Source organism: Trichoplusia ni, chromosome 18 (genome assembly GCF_003590095.1).
Source record: "Trichoplusia ni isolate ovarian cell line Hi5 chromosome 18, tn1, whole genome shotgun sequence".
Classification (NCBI taxonomy): domain Eukaryota; kingdom Metazoa; phylum Arthropoda; class Insecta; order Lepidoptera; family Noctuidae; genus Trichoplusia; species Trichoplusia ni.
Genome location: NC_039495.1, coordinates 1358188 through 1376694, shown reverse-complemented (window position 1 = coordinate 1376694; position 18507 = coordinate 1358188). Strand labels below are relative to the sequence as shown.

General features: G+C 33.2%; 1 protein-coding gene across 6 annotated transcripts in view; it reads right to left on the bottom strand.

Moving 5' to 3' along the window:
• The window catches only part of LOC113503192, a 60337-nt gene that overhangs the window by 18013 nt on the left and 23817 nt on the right, over positions 1–18507 (bottom strand). The window contains exon 1 of one of the 6 annotated variants that reach the window (XM_026885035.1): positions 4154–4351. The exons of 3 other annotated variants lie outside the window; for them this stretch is intronic. In XM_026885035.1, coding sequence (XP_026740836.1) covers positions 4154–4259 — 106 coding nt within the window. In that variant the 5' untranslated portion in view covers positions 4260–4351. Of the gene's footprint in view, positions 1–1220; positions 1383–3500; positions 3632–4153; positions 4352–18507 lie in introns of those variants that run through there. 2 more of the 6 variants (XM_026885034.1, XM_026885038.1) reach the window with 2 other exon arrangements.

The following is an 18507-nucleotide window of genomic DNA, read 5'->3' as shown; positions in this document are numbered from 1 at the left end:
TTTTAATAATTGTTCGTGAAATTGAGTTAAGCAGCACTAGCCGAGGTTAGTTTCGAGGATCAGTGAATATTTGTAAACAAACTTCAAGTAAAACTTTATAATTCGTTCATTGACAGTCGTTAACTCATAAAACTCCAACGCTTGGATAACGTTACCTAACAATATAAGTCATCAAGGTCAGATAATCATTCACTCCACATAGCACCCGCTATGAATACAATATGGTACAGGTGCACTTGCCTGTTGCTACATGTACACCATAATAATGATTAGAGTTATAGATAACAACCGAATAGATACCGTAGGGTAAACATTTTGTTCATGATTGAGATCACCAAATTTTTTTTTAGAAAGGTCTGATTGCTTGGTTCAATGTCACGTTAGATCTAATTCCTCTTGTATAGCAAGGCTTGAACTGCATACTGTATATTATATAAGTCCTAATGTTTACACGTTCTGTAGACATGTCATGTCACGCGGACCTTCTATGCGAAATTTGTTATTAGGTTTTCTATATAAAAGTAAAGCAATTACATCGTTTATTTGATTGTAACGTATTTTATTTTGGGCACGAATGTACATGAAAGTATATGAGCACTTTGATTCAATAGGTATTTTAAATTATCGGATACTTAATAAGAAAGTCTACAGTCTATGGTGCAATTCCTTATCATTAAGTAAAGAACAAACAAACAGACAACCCAAAGAAAACATTAGTTGATTATAAATATGAAAAGCCAAATCACTTTGTAATTGGATTATTATCATACTAATTATAATTATCGTTGTCTCTAATTATTATCAAATCAAATTGCTCAGGTAACTTTGGTGTTAAAAAAAGATGGCGCTGTTTTGCTATTTGATAAGCGTAATAATAACAACGCCATCTAGCGTTGGTTGGGTAAATCACAAGGTGAAATCTTATTATTTGACAGGTATCTTTGACAAATAAGACACATATTATGTCTATTTTAATATCACTGAGTTTCTGATAATATAATATTTAAAGAATAAACTTCTAATTGCTTTATGATAAAAATATAAGCAAAAAAATACAGTTTTGGCCTATTTCACTTGGGAAGATCTAGAGTGCATAAAGTTGTCAATTTGTTATTTCCTTAAGAGGATTTCATCGAACACTCTTACGATCATTTTCCTTGAATTTCTCACAAACACAACGCAAAACTTTAATATTAATTAGTCAATTGGTAGGTACTCACCGCAACATTTCACCAAGAACAAATAAATTATCCAAAACAAAGCAATATTTAAGATCATAAAAATCAAAGTAGGCGTCAAGTTCGACGACATTTTTCACTGATTTTAACCGATCACACAACAAAAAATACTCTCAATTCGTTCGATATTGTAAAGGTATATTATTCAATGAAAGTTTAGTGAACAATTGGCCACCTATCGGCACACCGAGAAGCACTGATACGATTGATACATTATCGAAGATAACAGCATTAATTATAGATTCGCGTCCGTTTAATATCGTCACTCATATTAATAATGGAATGTAACTTCGCTTCTTAATCTCGGATTAGGCGTAATTAATGTTGCAGGTTCGTTAAAAAGGTTACATCTTATAATATAAAAACAACGCCATCTAGTTTCAAAGTAAGCGAAGTTCGTATTATAAGTACCTACCAGATATCTAATATACATTTCTAAATTTAGAAATTGTATACATATGATGCTAGACAATTCACACTAAACACCAGAACAATAATGATAGTGCTTATCACATAAACATTTGTCTAGGGTGGGAATCGAATCCTATAGCAGTCAGTCTTTGTCGTGGGAATAATTAACAAATTAGCACCACACTAATATGATACTGAACCATTAGCGTTTAAGATAAACTCAAACTTTGAAATCCTTTCATCAAAGCTTTTAATCGTCTGTGTACAAGTGCAAAAGATATAGAATTAGATACACGACACTTTATATTGAATACATAGGCACATAATGATGATAAATATATGACTTTATCTCACACAGTAGCTACATGTTTAGAAGAAAAAACGATAAAAATCTTAGGTATTGTAATTCTTTGTTTTCTCCTGTACTTATCATTGTCATAATCAAATCACTTGTCTCGTTTATCTTGGTGTCTATAACGTAGGAGACGTAGCCTCGTATAATTAAGCTGTCAACTGCAATCCAGTGTCAAATTGCAGTTCAAGTGTACTTAGAATGCAGCTTACACGACTGCAATAGAACTGCAAACTAAATGTACTTTTTGTTTGTACGTAGACTGCAATTGAACTGCAGTAGCTTTGCAGTACTGCAATTTGCGGTTGGATTCTTTTATAAAAATCCGAGCTCATTATACGCCTATTACCTCAAGGTACGATTCCACTAACACCAATCTATTCACAGTGGGGTAGAGGAGCAAACCTCGATAACTTTACTATGCCAAAAGACAGTCGAAATGCACCTGAATTTTAAGTTTCTAAAACACGGATGTATTTTTAAAACGTGAAGTCATTCGCAATCTGGGAATACACAAGCAATAGAAACTTATCTAATAATGATTTCTTATAACTGTTTCAAGCAATCAAACAATAAAATAAATATAGATAAAGTATTCAAATATTTGTCTCATTAGTTCATAGTATTGGAAGGTACCTACTTCTATAAATATATGGCTCTGGTACCTATCGAACTTATTTGCACTGAACAACGAATTCATGTTTTTAATTAACCATTATATCTGTAGATGTCTTATTACTAGGTAAGGTACCTACCCGTTGTCGTGATAAAAGTTTAGTGTAGACTAAGCTATTGGCTAGAAAATCCATTCCTAAATCTATAGTCTATTCTTAGTTTCGTGTCGCAATGTTTTAAAGAACAATTGAAAGCAAAAGTAAGGAGTAAATCGTATCTATGTATCAAAAACCTACATTTCGACGGCAAAATTATCAGAAATGTTTGTTATTTCAATTATTTTGACATTCGCTATCGGTGATCAAAATGTTTCTGACAAAAGTATCACAGACAAGAAACAATATGACTATGATGCATTTTCCCGCCAAATTTGACAGCTATCCCATAGATTATACATTGCTATTGTTCATGAAGAAGAACACTTTTTTACAATTATGGCATCCAGCAATAAAAGAGGGTCGGCGTTGCTCGTCTAAAGATATTACATATTATGCTTACAAACAAAAATACCACGAGAAGTTCAACTAATAATTCATAACAGTTTATCACGAGTTTTACAAAACATAACACTTCTATTTAACTTTTGTTTCTTTAAGATTTCAATCAATTAAATATTAAGTTGAACGTATAAATTGTGCTAACTTTTGTGTAATACAAAACCAGTTTCATATTACTCAATCGTGACAAACAAATAACACGTGTAATTAGTGTTTACCCCTCGTAAGCAAAAAATAAATGCATCCAATTCAAAATTTCAATAGTAAAAGTTACATTAGAAATATATGTATAAGAGTGATATAAATATTAAGGGTTGAAAAACTTACGATTTTTAACACAATTCCCGAAACAGAACCACATCCAGAACAAATAGACTCCCATTAGAAGCAGAACGCCAATCATAATCGTCGATACTAGATCCATTATTTCCATTCTATGCACGGATACACACTGAACGAACAAATACTTTTTATCGAAATCTTATCAAAACATCGCGACACTTATTTAGTAGGTAGGAAGTCGCAAGTGGCCGGTGAGTTGTGAGCGATGACAACGGTAGGGGAACACTGAGCGGGTCGCTGCGTCCGATGTAGGCAGAAGACTATGCCGTTGTACACTGGTGTCGAACATAGGGTTATTATTCTACCATTTTTAACTGGTGTTTAGTGATTTAAGTAATGAGCTTAATTCGATCGTTCTAATGGGTTATTGGCTAATAATCATTAGTAGTCCGTGTCTAGTGTTTGGTGATGTTGCTTTATTGGATTTGAAATTATTTGTTATCAATGGAAAATTTTAATGTATGACAACACTCCTTCACCTGTCAGATTTAAAAATAATCGATCGATGTGTTCAATACATTGACTGTTTTGTTCTAATACAAACGCAGACTCACACACAAATGGAGCAATGTATGTATGAAGGTGTGACGTCACAAATTCTTATCGATTATAATTAGAGATAACTGTAATGTACTCACGCATCCACATGAGAAGTGTCACTGCGAATATTGTCAGCATAACGACCAAAAACATGACGATCGCAGGCAGCGTCATGACCATTATCATTAGACCCATGCCCTCCATTATAACAGTGGAATTTGTCACTAGGATTGACGAAAGCACAGGTCAAAACGGATTCACTTAGCACAGTGTTTCGGCAGTGTGTTGACTTAACGTTGAACACACAATAATGACTACTTAGGCATTCAATGCTTACTTATCGCGAATAATTTTATCAATAGGAACAATTATAATTGTTTTGTTCAAGGTAGATATGGAGAATGAGGTGATTTTGTCTCTGTACGGTGTTGTTTTATATTATCTGTTGTTATCCAGGTTATCTTGAATGAAATCTTGATAACACACGCATGATTAAACGACTTAGGGAAAATGGAGGAGAATGGCGAATGATGGTGTCATACAATGACATTACAGACATGTATGTTTAAGAAGGTGATATGTAAAAGAATTGAGAACAGAGGTTCATGGAAATATGGAAAAGATAATACGCTGAAGAATTTAAAGTACAAATTTCAATGGGCGATAAAAGACGAAATAATAATAATTACTTCAAACATAATTAACTTTTGACAAAAAGTCCCTATCCATCATGATATCGTTATAATTAGTAAAAATGCATCAATCAAGTCCGAACCCGATTGCGCCTGTACTTATTTTTCGTATTTTTACGATTAGCGTTCACAATAAATTTCCCTATATTTTATTAAATAACTTGCAATGCAAAATGATTATCGTACCAGATTTAGTCTAAACATACTTGGGAGCAAACATCACAAACTAAATACAACATTAAAAATTGTAAACACAAAAAAAATATCACGATGAACTTTACATATACTTTTCGTTTATCACTCATTCGATTTCAAACTCTATTCTTGATAACATTAAGGTTTATATTTGACAGAGAATTATCAGCCGAAAACGTAACTTTTAATTATTGTGTATTTTTCCCTGTGTCGATCTGTCGACACACTTTTACCCATTGGAACATGACTTTAAGAATACGAGTCCTGACGATAGCCATTGGCACTAGACACGGTGGAAATATTAAACTTATTTGTAACACGATTAACTTTTACCATTATAACCGAGTTAACTATTTGGCCACGGTTTACCTGCGATAAGTTTAAATGCCGTTTACTTTTACCTACCTAAAGATATGGAAGAAAACAACACGTTTGCAAGCGTGAATGTGTGTTTTCGCTTGCGATTACAGACATTTAGACAGCTAGCATTTTATGATGTCAAATTCTTATTGTCATCATAAATGTACGGTAATTAGTTACGACATTAGCTAGATATGTTTAATTAGGAGTCTACTGACTTGACTGTATCAAATTTACAAGAAACATTAATCTATACAAATATATAAAGCTGAAGAGTTTGTTTGTTTGTTTGAAAGCGCTAATCTCAGGAACTACTGGTCGCGAAAACGCTCGTAGCTGCTTTAGATAGATACAATTCAGATGAAGATTATGAATTCAATGACCTAATCTAACAGATAGACAAACGAACAGACAGACAGACAGACAGAATAAAATATTATATATTGTTATTGTTGTAGGTAGGTACCGAGTAAGTACAGTAGGCAGGAAAGAAATTATCCAATTGACCCGTGTGTCAGTGCGTCTGTTGCATCATTGTATGAGATGTATGACTTGTACGGCTTCATACAACGTCATTAGGGCCACCCACTTGTGAATGGGAGATTGAAATAAAATACGTAATTAATTTGGAATAGAATTGGTTAGGTTTTCTTCTATTTTAGATGGATCTAGATATTGACGCTTTTAGCATTTCTGTATGATCTATAGAGAAAGGATATGGTGAAACCCTTTAAATAAATGACCCAGCCCTTATCCTAAAAAAATTGGAAGCAAAGAAAGTTTAGTAGGATTTTACCGGAAGCATAATAGACTATCTCTCATCATTTCGTCATCAGAGGAGACCGTGCATAAAAGATTTCCATCACTTTTATTAATCAATAAGCACCATTTCTACAATTAATAACAAAATTACTAGTACTTTATATTCAAAATCAAAATCAATCAAAAGTCATTTATTTAAATTAGGCTACTAAGTAGCACTTTTTGAAGGTCAATTTACATTGGACAGCACCCAGTTTTGCCCACCCGTCACCGCTTCCTAAGTGCCTTTGCTGTGAGAGAAGAAACGATGAATCTTTCCTCCATTCGAACGTCAAAAGTAAATTGGATATTTACCGTTTCAGTTCTGTCCTAGGTAAAGATAGCTTTAAGATGATTCGGACTAGATGATTCATGAAACTGCATCATCTTAGGGAAACCCTGTGTTACCCACGGCCACATAAACAAATTCTACTTAATGACATTCGAAAATAAGTACCTAACATACCAAAGTAATCTGGACCCTAATTCCGCTATTGCAATTTTTTTTTTGTTAACATTCACACAACGCCATCTACTCTCAAATTAAGCAGAGCTTGTGTTATAAGTACTAGACATATGATAAACATACTTATATAGTTTTAAATAAATACATATTATAGATAAATTACACCCAGACACAGAACAAATGATCGTGCTCATCACACAAACGTTTGTCCTAGGTGGGAATCGAACCCACAACCTCCGGTATAGCAGTCAGGGTCACTAACCACTAGACCAACAGGCCAGTCAACGATTATCGATGAATTGAATTGGATTAATTTTATACTATTCGTATTCTCCTAAGCATTTTTCCAACACAATAATTGGAAATTCAGTCCAGGTCGAACACTCACTGTCAGTATAATGAACTTCCAATTATCGTATTGGAAAAATGCCAATCTGAATTCTAAATAGTGTGAAACTTAATCCAAGTCCCATCAAATCATCTTAAATTGTAAATAGCGGAAAAGGGGCAATGTGAAATATTAAAAAAAATACTATGGACCTCTAACACCCCAAGAGTAAAACTTGTGGGAGAAAGATGGCGCACTTCGTGGTGCAAAGCGATGTTTCTCTTCCACTTTATGTAATTTCCATTTCCCTAAATTCAATTAGGTATGTTATTTATAATTACTTTTTAAATTGGACAAAACACTCACATAATAGCTTTACCGTATACTCTATAATTACCACACCTACTATTATAGTTTCCTTATGGAATTTTAATTTAAGCAAATTAAAGTGTCATATATGTTAGATCCTTGTATATACAAATGAACTTATAGATAACTACAGGTATGACCAACAGCCTCAGACGATTATCAAATAAAGCATTTGCCAAGTTTTTATTTAAATCATAAAAATATAAAAATACTAGTCCTGAGGATACACCCCCAAAAACATATTCAGTGCCTAAAGTACCTAAGAGTCCCTTTGCCTTTCCCATTAGAGATAAATTAAAAAAAAAGCAAGAGTCACTAAGAGTCATATTAACAAAAAATAACCAAACTCACTGCATGTCAACAGCCAGTGCCTGATCACCACAATGAACAACACCAACAGAGCTATAATACTCGGGAACGCTATCAATAAAATAGCTAAATCCATTTTCAAATCTAGTAGAAATATGCTATAACTGTAACTACACTCCAAATTCAAATTTTGATAACACTACATTTCAAATTCGAAATCTTTAATTTGTTCGAGAACACTTCATTTGAAATTTGAAATTTTGTTTGGTATTGCTACATTCAGAATTATGCAAAGTCAAAATTAGTTTTGTACCCGGTTATAGTGTTCGATCGCAAAGCAATCACGGTGGAAAAAGGATTTTTATGTTAATATAGGGGGAAGGGCGAGGGGGGGATAAAAGTTTTGTTCTAAAAGATAAAGTTAATCTTATCTGTAGGTATCGGGAAGCGGGAGCGTTGAGTGGTTGATGACGTCAGAGCTGCTGGTAACAAACAGTAGAAAAAAAGTCGCGCAAGCGTGAATTTGTACAAAAAGCTCAAAATATAACAGTTAAGCATTACGCATTATTAAAATACAAAGAAAAAACTGACATCGAATGAAACCCAAATTTACTTTTATGTTCACGACTACTAGCGCCATCTATCGATTGCTTGCAAAACCTTTGCTTCATTGTTTTAGATAAAGCAACGTATGAAGCGCGCCTATCAAACTTCATAAGTATTGCTACTCACCGCTAGATGTCGCTATCAACAGTTTCATTTTAGAGTTTTTATTAAAATACTTTATTAGTAATTGGAAGACTAAAGATCATAGAAGGTAGGTAGTTAAATTAATATGATATCAATTACGGCAATAAATAACAGATGCAAAACAATTGGTGCTAAAACGTGAACAAGCACTTACAGTTTACACTTCCATTATTTAAAAGCTAGAAGTGTCTCCTTAGAATTTACTAGAAAGTCCAAATAAAAAATATTATTTGCTATCAGATACCTTAATTAATCTTTCCCAACATCTTAATCACGTATTATTAGGATCAAATAACATCTGATATAATAAAGACTCAATTTGCATATAGTTTTAGTTTGTTTACAAAGCTGACAAACATACAAATAATTTGTTTAGCGACGATATCTAATCGTGATCACAAACAAACGCTTCTTATGCTATTGTCATTGTGTCAACATCATTCGTTAAACTTACTACTGGAATACGTGAGATTGCAGGTATAGTAGAATAATTGCCGGTTTGTCCATCATAAATATTCTTGGACATTTAAAGACTGGTATTAATCCATTTATAATCTAATCAATGGAATTAATTTATAGCCGCAAAAAATGAAATCTAATGGAATGTGGCTGATGAAAATATTGTTTAAGACATATTGGAATTACTTTATAGGATGTCGACGACTTGAAATAGCGTAACAATATATAACATTATAGACCATGAAAATTATAAACTTGTATTATTTACCTGAGTACAAATTAAAAACCAGATCAATTTTATAGGAATTATCGCAAACAATAAATCTCGAATTCCATACCATTAACCTAGGTAGGTATGTATCATTGCAGAAATGCAGATAGGGCTTACTTAATGCTGACGAAGCGCTCAATGAAGGAAGGGCCTAACCTATAGGAACTCTCAAAGAGTAGGTACTGGACTGCGTGGAAGAAAGACGGCGATCTAGATCCTATAGTGCGTTGTCTCGCTTGCACCTGTAGTACAGCAAGAGGTAGTAGTATTATAGGCCCCCAGTATCAAATAAAATAAAATTTATGAATAAGTAAAGCTTACTAAGAGAGTTACTTTCTGAAAATCTAGATAACTCAACACAATATTTTTTTCATGTTTATCATGTTTTTGTCGTCATAATTATCTTAATTTTGTTTTTTTTTTCCATTAATATGTTGAGAATAGATAATACATATAGATTTTCATCTTTCAGAGATAAGGTGGTGTGTCGTGTTGTGATGAAATTAATTAAATATGAACACGTAATCATTGTATTTTTGTCAATAGGATTTTAATTATCTGAATTGCAAAACGTCATGGTATTTCAATTAACGAATTTTAACAAAAGTCCTGGTCAGATATATTTTGTCTTAACATGACAGAATAAGGTTAATAAATGTTACAGGTCCCAATATTAACCCTGAGGCACCCTGATAATACTTCACCCGTAAACATTCAAAAATAATGAAAATTGACATCGCCTTAGAAGCAAACAGACATGTAATATTTAATTAAGTATAAATGGATAAAGTATCTATTCATTTTAAATAATTTATCTTGGATTAATGACTAAAATGTTACAAACCGGAATGCTCCCAGAACTCAAAAGCCTTGTTTAAGTTTGAATGACTTTGAATGACGAACATCCTGTAGGTACTTAATACTTTTAATCAGAAACATAGAGTGAATGATTATACACGTGTTATAATAATTATTCATCTAGCTTCGGTTTACTCATGCGTCTTTATGGGGATTGCCCGACTGGCACTTGCGTTACTTAGCTTATAGGTAATTTAAAAGTTTTCATCACCTGCCCTTATTTTGCTGAATATTTAAAAGCTTCTTGACGCATTAAGAAATTAAAGTCACGGGGGTTTTAAGAACAAGCACATACACAAAGACACCTAGACACATTACAAGCGTCGTTGATCACACAAATGTCGTCGTACAGGGTGTAGAACCCTCGACACGTTGCGCGCAGTGGGTTTTGCGTGGTTTAAATTAACATAACTATTAAATTTTCTTTTACTTTAACAATATAACCTCATCTCTCGTCTTAGCCTCATCAATGTAGATATAAACCACTATTATCAGTAAATACAGGCTATTCCGAAAAAAATGTTTGGTCTACAAAGTCGGGATTCGTTGAAGACAGTTTTGTGCGAGAAAACTATATATTAGGGAGGTTTATTTACAGTAATGGAGGTGGTATTTAAAATATGATCAAGTAATATATATGGTAAAAAAAAACATGGTGAACATTAAGGTTTTGCAACCATGTATCATGAAAATCCTCCATTTCGTTGACCTATTCTACAACCAAGAAATAAATTACACTAATTTCATATTGGAATGCGAATTATAACTGCAGGTTTGTTCAATAATAATCATTATCATCAAAAGATATACCTACTCGTCTCATTATTTTGTAACTTAGATTGCGAATTCTTTTTTATGTCTGAATCTCGTCAGTTGCATGTCGAACTAATTTTATTGTAATGAGTTAAATTTATTCTCACACCTGAATAATGCATTTTTGGAAACTTATTTTAAATGGTTTTGTTAAAGAAGTTTCTTTTGTACTGTCTTTGTATTTTTCATGTACATTTTTAAAACCAACACGTGATGGTGAATGTATATTAATTACTTTAAAAATTAATTGAAAAATAACTTAAGTCTTCGATCACGACTGGTTACAATAAATTAGGATAATTGCTTAAAAATTGAGAATGATAAATTAAATAAAAGTAATAATAAATACTTACTCTGTTTCCACGTATATTCAAACATATAAATAATAGCTCCAACTAATATCACACAAACAATAATAACTACAGGTTCTGGCATTTTAATAATAATTAAAAATAACAATATCGTAGCAAAGCGGTCGTCCGCTCGACTCAATCTCGACACTTGAATGTTGACACAAAAATAATTATAAATCGATATTGTCTAAGATAAGATTACAAAACTTGGACACCTAGTTATAATAATCTGTGTTATAAACGTAATGAGGTTTATTATGATTGCGTATGAGCCGACGAAGCGCGTGGAATCAATACGATGAACTTATTTGGGAAGCTTTGTTTGGTTGCAGTTCTTGAGTCATCAATTGCATTACAATAGATAGATGTTAAGTAGAATTTTGATATGAAGGAATTGCCCATCTTATCTCCGTAACCCAGTTATTGGGTAATTTTATGATAAGCAGACAAAATTTAATAGACTAATCCATAAAAGCAGAAAATGCAATGATAACTTTAATATTTCATTAAATCTACGTACATGCTGAAGCAATGTAGCATGGACCTGTGAGTGATGATTTGATTAGTATTTGTAGTATTTGTTTCAAACAATTTTGCACTATTGATTTTAATCCTTGTGTGTGTCACCGGGCAGCAGTCAAATAGTTGCCCAGGAAAGCGTTCTAACTGGACATAAATGCAGTCGTAAACTATTGTTTAAAAGATATAGTTTAGTCAACATTGATTAGAACTATGACATGTCTCATAAAGTAACTTAACTAGTTTCGTTTCGTGATTTTTCAAGGTACGCTTAGTAAGTGTCGATTTGTCATCCCATTATACGATGCAAATACCTACGCATGGCAATCAGTACCTAAGTACTTCTAGAACCAAACAGCGTGCAGCTAGAAGCACTTGATCTGCAGGTAAATTCTTTAGGTCTACTGGAAACCAAAACCTTTTGAGATTGATTTCAGTAGGTACTCTCTCTACATCATAATCATCGTCTAAAACATAACCGACTTCTAAATTTATTTTATTACCACAAACACTTCGTTTAACAACAGTCTCAACAAATAAAATGTTTATAGCCAATATTAAGTAATCGTTAGGCAAATTGAATTTTAACGTAGCCTTGTTAAATGACACTGAATTAAGAGTTTAATAGCGAATGCAATCGCAGCGGGTTCCGTTGTGGCAATACGTTGATGTTTAGATTGGTCTGATGCAAGGTGACACGTATCACGAGCGATACGAGGTGACAATGTTAGGCGGCTTGCGTTTCGTGTATTTATTTTCGTGAAAGAGAGTAATTCCCACAATAAGGATGTCAGTCCTTGTGTGCCGGAGGGTTTCAGAAAGATTCAAGTCACATCCACACCGAGTCTCAGCACTAGAGTTAATGGATCACAGAAACGCTTTTGAACTTGCAACGCATTGGACACACTAGGTTTGGCGTGGAGATATTCAAATACATCTTAATAGAGAGTTTCTGTAAACCGAAAATCTATGCAAGTCATCCTTTTACGACTGTCATAGTGATTGACAGAGGGGGTATTTATTTCGTCATAATGACAATTACGTACCATACTCAAAGATAGCGCTATCTAGTACTTCTCCAAAACACTCGTACTTTCGTCAAATAAACTCATGATTTTCACTGACTGTATACTGATTTTGACTATCGCTGTATTGACAGTGAGTGTTTGGCCATTTACTGAATTTACAATTATCGAGTAGTGTCAATTTGATCCAAAAGCAATTGCATTTGGATCAATTCCAATACATACATTTATATTTCAATCGTTAGTAATGGAAATTGGGCCCAGTCTGTATCATGAACCGTGATTGTCGGAAGATTGAAATTTTCAAAATAGATTCCAAATAATAAAAAATAATCAATGACGAATGATATTAGTTTTTCTATAGTCTATCGGTAAGGAACGTATTAATTTCTCTACCAAGTTTAATTACGGACAATTTCTAATCTCTGTACATATTTCACATTAGCGACAGCTGACCTCCACAACTCTCTCTGTAAAACGTTGTACTGAAAGAGGTTTTACTGTAATCGCCACTTTACATGCAAAACCTGAATAATTCATGCAGTTTTTACGCAAACAGCGACAAACAATAAACTGTGACGCGTGACTTGTGACGTCACTTCACGAGTTACACGTTGGACTACGTTTTTGTAACGACTTCTTTATAACCTGCTTTAATACTAACAATTTTCATGATTATAGTCCACATAACCACTTATTAAGGCAATTAGTTTTGTCTCAACTGCATTCAAAAGAGATCACGTTTAAAATAACGCCCATTAGAAGAAACTATTATACGAGTTAAAATGATTTTGATGGTGTCTTTTTTGAGTCTGTTGCCAGACTAAATCTCGTGACCCATGATAGCTTATTTAGCTATTCGATAGTTAGCAAGTTGAAATTTTTTCGTTTGCGTTCTGTTCCCGTTAAACGCAAATGAAATAAAAATCGGGATCAACAACGGTTATAAGTTGGGTGATCATTTAATTTTGGAAAATTGTAACTATTGTGTTGTAATTTAGCTTATTTATACAGAAATCTCGCGTCCGAATCGTTTTTGATCAGTTAATTTTCAATTTGTCAGGTTATGACAATTGAATAAGGACATTTTATTCCTAATAGACATTTGCTTTACTTTAGAAAGTTTTTTATCAAATTTCCACCACAAAACTATAGTACGAGTTATTAAAACCAATCGACGACATAACACATTGTGTAAGCAAAAACTTGACAAAACAAATGATTTCGTAATGAGTTGTTTATTGTTACTAGTGAACGCTAATCAATTGAATGTGTCGTTAAACTTGCTAACAAGGGCGCAGTGATTGTTTGTCAAGACTGTCAACTAGGAACCATGCTTGACTTGAAGTTTAAAATTAAAATATTTTTGTTGAATATCTGCTTTTATTATTTATTTATTAAACAGTTAACATTAACATTTACTTTAACATAAAACCCCACAAAACTGTTTGCACAGTTTGTCTGTGGGCTTGATCGAACCATGATCTTTTGGATTCTGGATCCCTTGCTAAAGGGAGATGGCGCTATATTAAGATAAGTGTTTTTACTCGCTTAAAAAACGGTAAATAATAGTTGTACCCATGGAGTTTAGAAGGAGTAAAATGATACATCATATTAGAATAGAAAACGATTAGAAAAGTTTGAATCTAGGGGAGTGGCAGTCTATACAACAAATGACGTTCTTTTGACTTGTCGGTAGGTACAATATATTTGATGAATGCTTACAGATCTACAACCCTCGAAAACATTAACTTAACTACAATATCTTGTGCTTGAGTATGATAAGACATTTGAATCCACCGGTTTTCCATACATTCCTTTTGAATCCATCCATCCAGGCCAGCTGTGGAAGCGAGACGCCGCTATAATACGTGTTATGTCTTTACTCGCTTCCACAACAGCGAATAATAGTTTTGTTTAAGGAGTTCAAGTTTTTAAGCTATATGTAACTAAACAATTCCAAGGATTTGCTTTCGTAGGTGTGTACTTGTGAATAAATACCCATTTGCGTAACATAATGACACAAAGATAAAACAAATTTTACTCTAGCTTTAAAATTATTTGCTGTATTTTAGATACCGACAAATAATTTCTCGGAATTTCCAAAGTGCATGCAATTAACGCCATTTTGTAATATTCTAGTGAATTCGAATTAGAAAAACATGGAGAATAGATAACTTAGTCATTAAATATAATATAATTGACGCGTTTTTATGATATTTGTTTGGAATATTTGTTCGAATAAATACTGTATATTTTAGTATTAGTAAGTTTCATTCTTAGGTCGATGGATGGCATAGCAATATCCACACTAGGGGCTATTAAAGAGACCTATTCTCATTCTGAAAGGAAGAGATTGAACTTCACTTAGCTCACTTAATACTTCAGTTCCGTAATACAAAGACCTAGAAACCAAACGGTCTCCATTGTCCATAGTCACTATAACATGAGCAGTCAAATTTTGACATAAGCACATCCATTGAATACTTCAAAGAACCTAAAACCCCCCTAAATCCCTCTTAACAACGCAATGGCTGCAAAACAGAACAACGAAATAAATCCACGTTTCCGCATAATAAAGGCGACAATAGAAATAATTTAAAAACCCAACTCACCGTGTCCACACTTCGTCCAATAATAGATAATAAGCAATGTAATGAGATATATTATGTAGCACAAAAGAGGAGCAAACACAACACAAATTAGTCCAACAATATCACTGTACATTTTTACCAAACAGGTTCTATACAACACAGCCAAACTAAATGAATTATGGAATGTTGTGTATAATTTTTGAAACGTTTTCGTTGAGGCGGAATGCTCGAATACAGATACAACGGAAGACATTAACATGTTGTGTACTTTAACAAGAGTACACAGTATAAAACTGTCTTGTTGGATGCGATAAGAGTTGAAGGTTGTGTGTGTTTGTGTTCCTTCCTGGTGTATGAAGTTTAAGGTGAAATTGAAGTTAAATGTTCACGTATTTTAGGTCTTGGAGAGAGTATACGTTCAGGCTTAAATGGGCAAAATGATTTCCATACGTTATTTTATTTAAAGATGGATATTTTGTGGCCATTAGAAAAAGCCTCGAAGATGGTTTTGTGATGTTGTACTTTGTTTGTAAAAATATATTAGCATTGTTTTCCTTATTTGAATTCCTTAGCTTTGGCTCTACGGCTCCGCTAACTATCCGTTCTTCAGTCTCCAGACTGTATCTCATAAACATCACTTGACAGTTGAAATTTTTAAAGATGATGCATTGTATATATTTCTGTTGCCGCTATGAGAACATATTTCGTCAATAAACATACTTATAGCAAATATGTTTTTCTTTTCTGCTCATCATAATCATGTTTTTAACTTCCTATAAATTCATATATCACATGGACCAGACTGAGTAAATATAATATAATAGACTACGAAATAACAGATCGATATCACAGATAAGTATCACTAGATAGGACAGCCGATTATAACCAAATATGCCTATCATAATGATAGGAGAGTATAGACAAAAATAGCAAAGATAACTCCCAATACTTGAATAGACAGAAATTTCATATTATATTGCGTATGCGGAAGCAAGTTGTCTATTTAACTTTCCGTCTTGCATGCGAGTAAAGATTCTTTATTTGCCTTTCTTCTATTAATAAAATATTATTATTTGTAAGTTTTTCAACGGTCCTTTTACTAAGCCTAAACTATATAAACTATAACTATCCTTCCTCCGCCCTTCGTGTACCGGAGTCGTAGTAACCCTATTGCACAATCCCGCTAGCCTGGCAGGAATCAGCCCTATTATAATGGGTTCCACTGAGCTCGCTTACACTTTTGCTACCATTTTGTTAACATCTGCAATTATTCATTAGGAGTTCATTTTTGAAATTTCCAGATGTTTTTTATTGTGGATAGCCAGTGCTTTTGTCGGTCCTACTTTAATTAAAGATTCCACTTTCATCGCCAATAATCCAAATTTGGCAGCTTATGCTAAAAAACAAGAAATAAGTCTACCACACTTATAGCTATAATTAATTCGTTTACCAAAACTAATAATACCCTCATAAGAAACAGTAATGGTACACGACTTCGTTGTACAATTCTGTGTATAGTTATCACTGGCGGCTGTAGACTGTCCACAGTTTATTAAACTATCCAGTAAAGGAGAAAGCCTGTTTTTGCGTCAGGCGGCCTCAGCTCATTGTGCCGTAACATTGGGAGAAGAAAGGCTTTGTTTGGCGAAGTTGTTATTTCTGGCTTCATCGTATTGTATTATATGTTTTTGACGATCTTGTATCCTATTTAATAAGTTTCTTAGTAATTGAATCAGTTGAGTTTATGTATACTGTATCGAATGATTTTTTCCCTGTATGCAAGTGATATTTCTACAATCGTCAACGACAATAAAAAATGTATGAATTTCTGTTCGGTTAATTACGTGACTTAGACCTGTCACTCCAATCTCTACACATTTGAGTGTGACAGAAGTGTTTGTATTATTGCATCATTTATCAAACTTAGCTTTATAATAAAGTGAGCATTAAAACTTTTTCCATTTCAACATTATTTTGCATCGAATAATCTGATTACTCTTTACAGAATAATTCATGTCACAATTCTTCTTCTATTAATAGCAGTGTCATTTATATCGCCAAAAAATAATGACAATGTTACAAATTCTGGTCCTTGTTGACTCACAATTTAAGATGATACACTGAGCAAATATTTGGAGTGTTTTGTACCATCACCTTCAATCTCCTTACAGATTGATTGATTGGAATAAAATGTATGTGAGTCATTGGAAGTAATAGCCAGATATATGATAAGGTATCTCGTATCGATTCGGAACAGAGTAATGTGGATTTACATGTTAAATATATATGAGTATCGTCAATTTGGCACCGATTTTTACAGGTACTAAAGAAAATGCTTAATTTTAACCGTAATAAATGAAATATTAGTAATCCTAGTAGTATAGTAGGACAGGGTTCTGGAATATGAACTTTTTCTTTTTATTAACCCAGGATATACAGCAATGGACGTAAAGACTTCTGATATTCTGTTCGTAGATTAGTTAAAGGTATTATATACTAAGTTGTTACACATGAGAATGGAGTTCTGTCTAGCCTATCAAATGTCTGTGAGGGTTGTAACTGAATCTATAGAAAAAATCCTCCAATTTACAAAAGAAAATAAAGAAGGCTCTTTTTATCAGTGATTTATGTACTCATTTCACAAGCAGCCCATTTTGTACAAATCCGACAGAAAAGCAAACTTTAACAGTAAACAACAGAGTTGAAAATAATGACTTACATTTCCTTATTGTTCTGGTAGCAGTTCCACAGCAAACAGAGGAGCAACACGAAGGATATCGCGAGAGGCATGATCACCATCCTGAACCACACACTCCTGACTACCACTACTTTATCATCCGTCAATGTATCGTTCAAATCCATGGCGAAAAAAGATTCAACCCGGATCAAAAAATATAATCAAATGAATATTCTAAAATTATAAATTGAATACCGGAGAATTATAAATTGAATATTTTATTTATTGAATATTCAAATTTAATATTCGAAATATAAAATTCTAGTATTACAAAAGTGATGTGTACTTCGTATGTATGTATGAACTATAAGTATAGTGTGATTGTGTTAACGTGGGTTCACGGTACTTTCTACTTGATATATATGCCATGGATGTTATCAGATAATTGTTCGCTATTATCTGTGAAAGTTTGCCCTGAACGAAGGGATTCGGTTGGTATTATTGGTTCTGTATATTTTTGTAGTGGTTATTTTTATTCGACTTGGAATCTTTTAAAAGTAATGGCCTATCCATTACTTTATAGGTCTTTGAAGAGAATTACAAAACTGAAGTC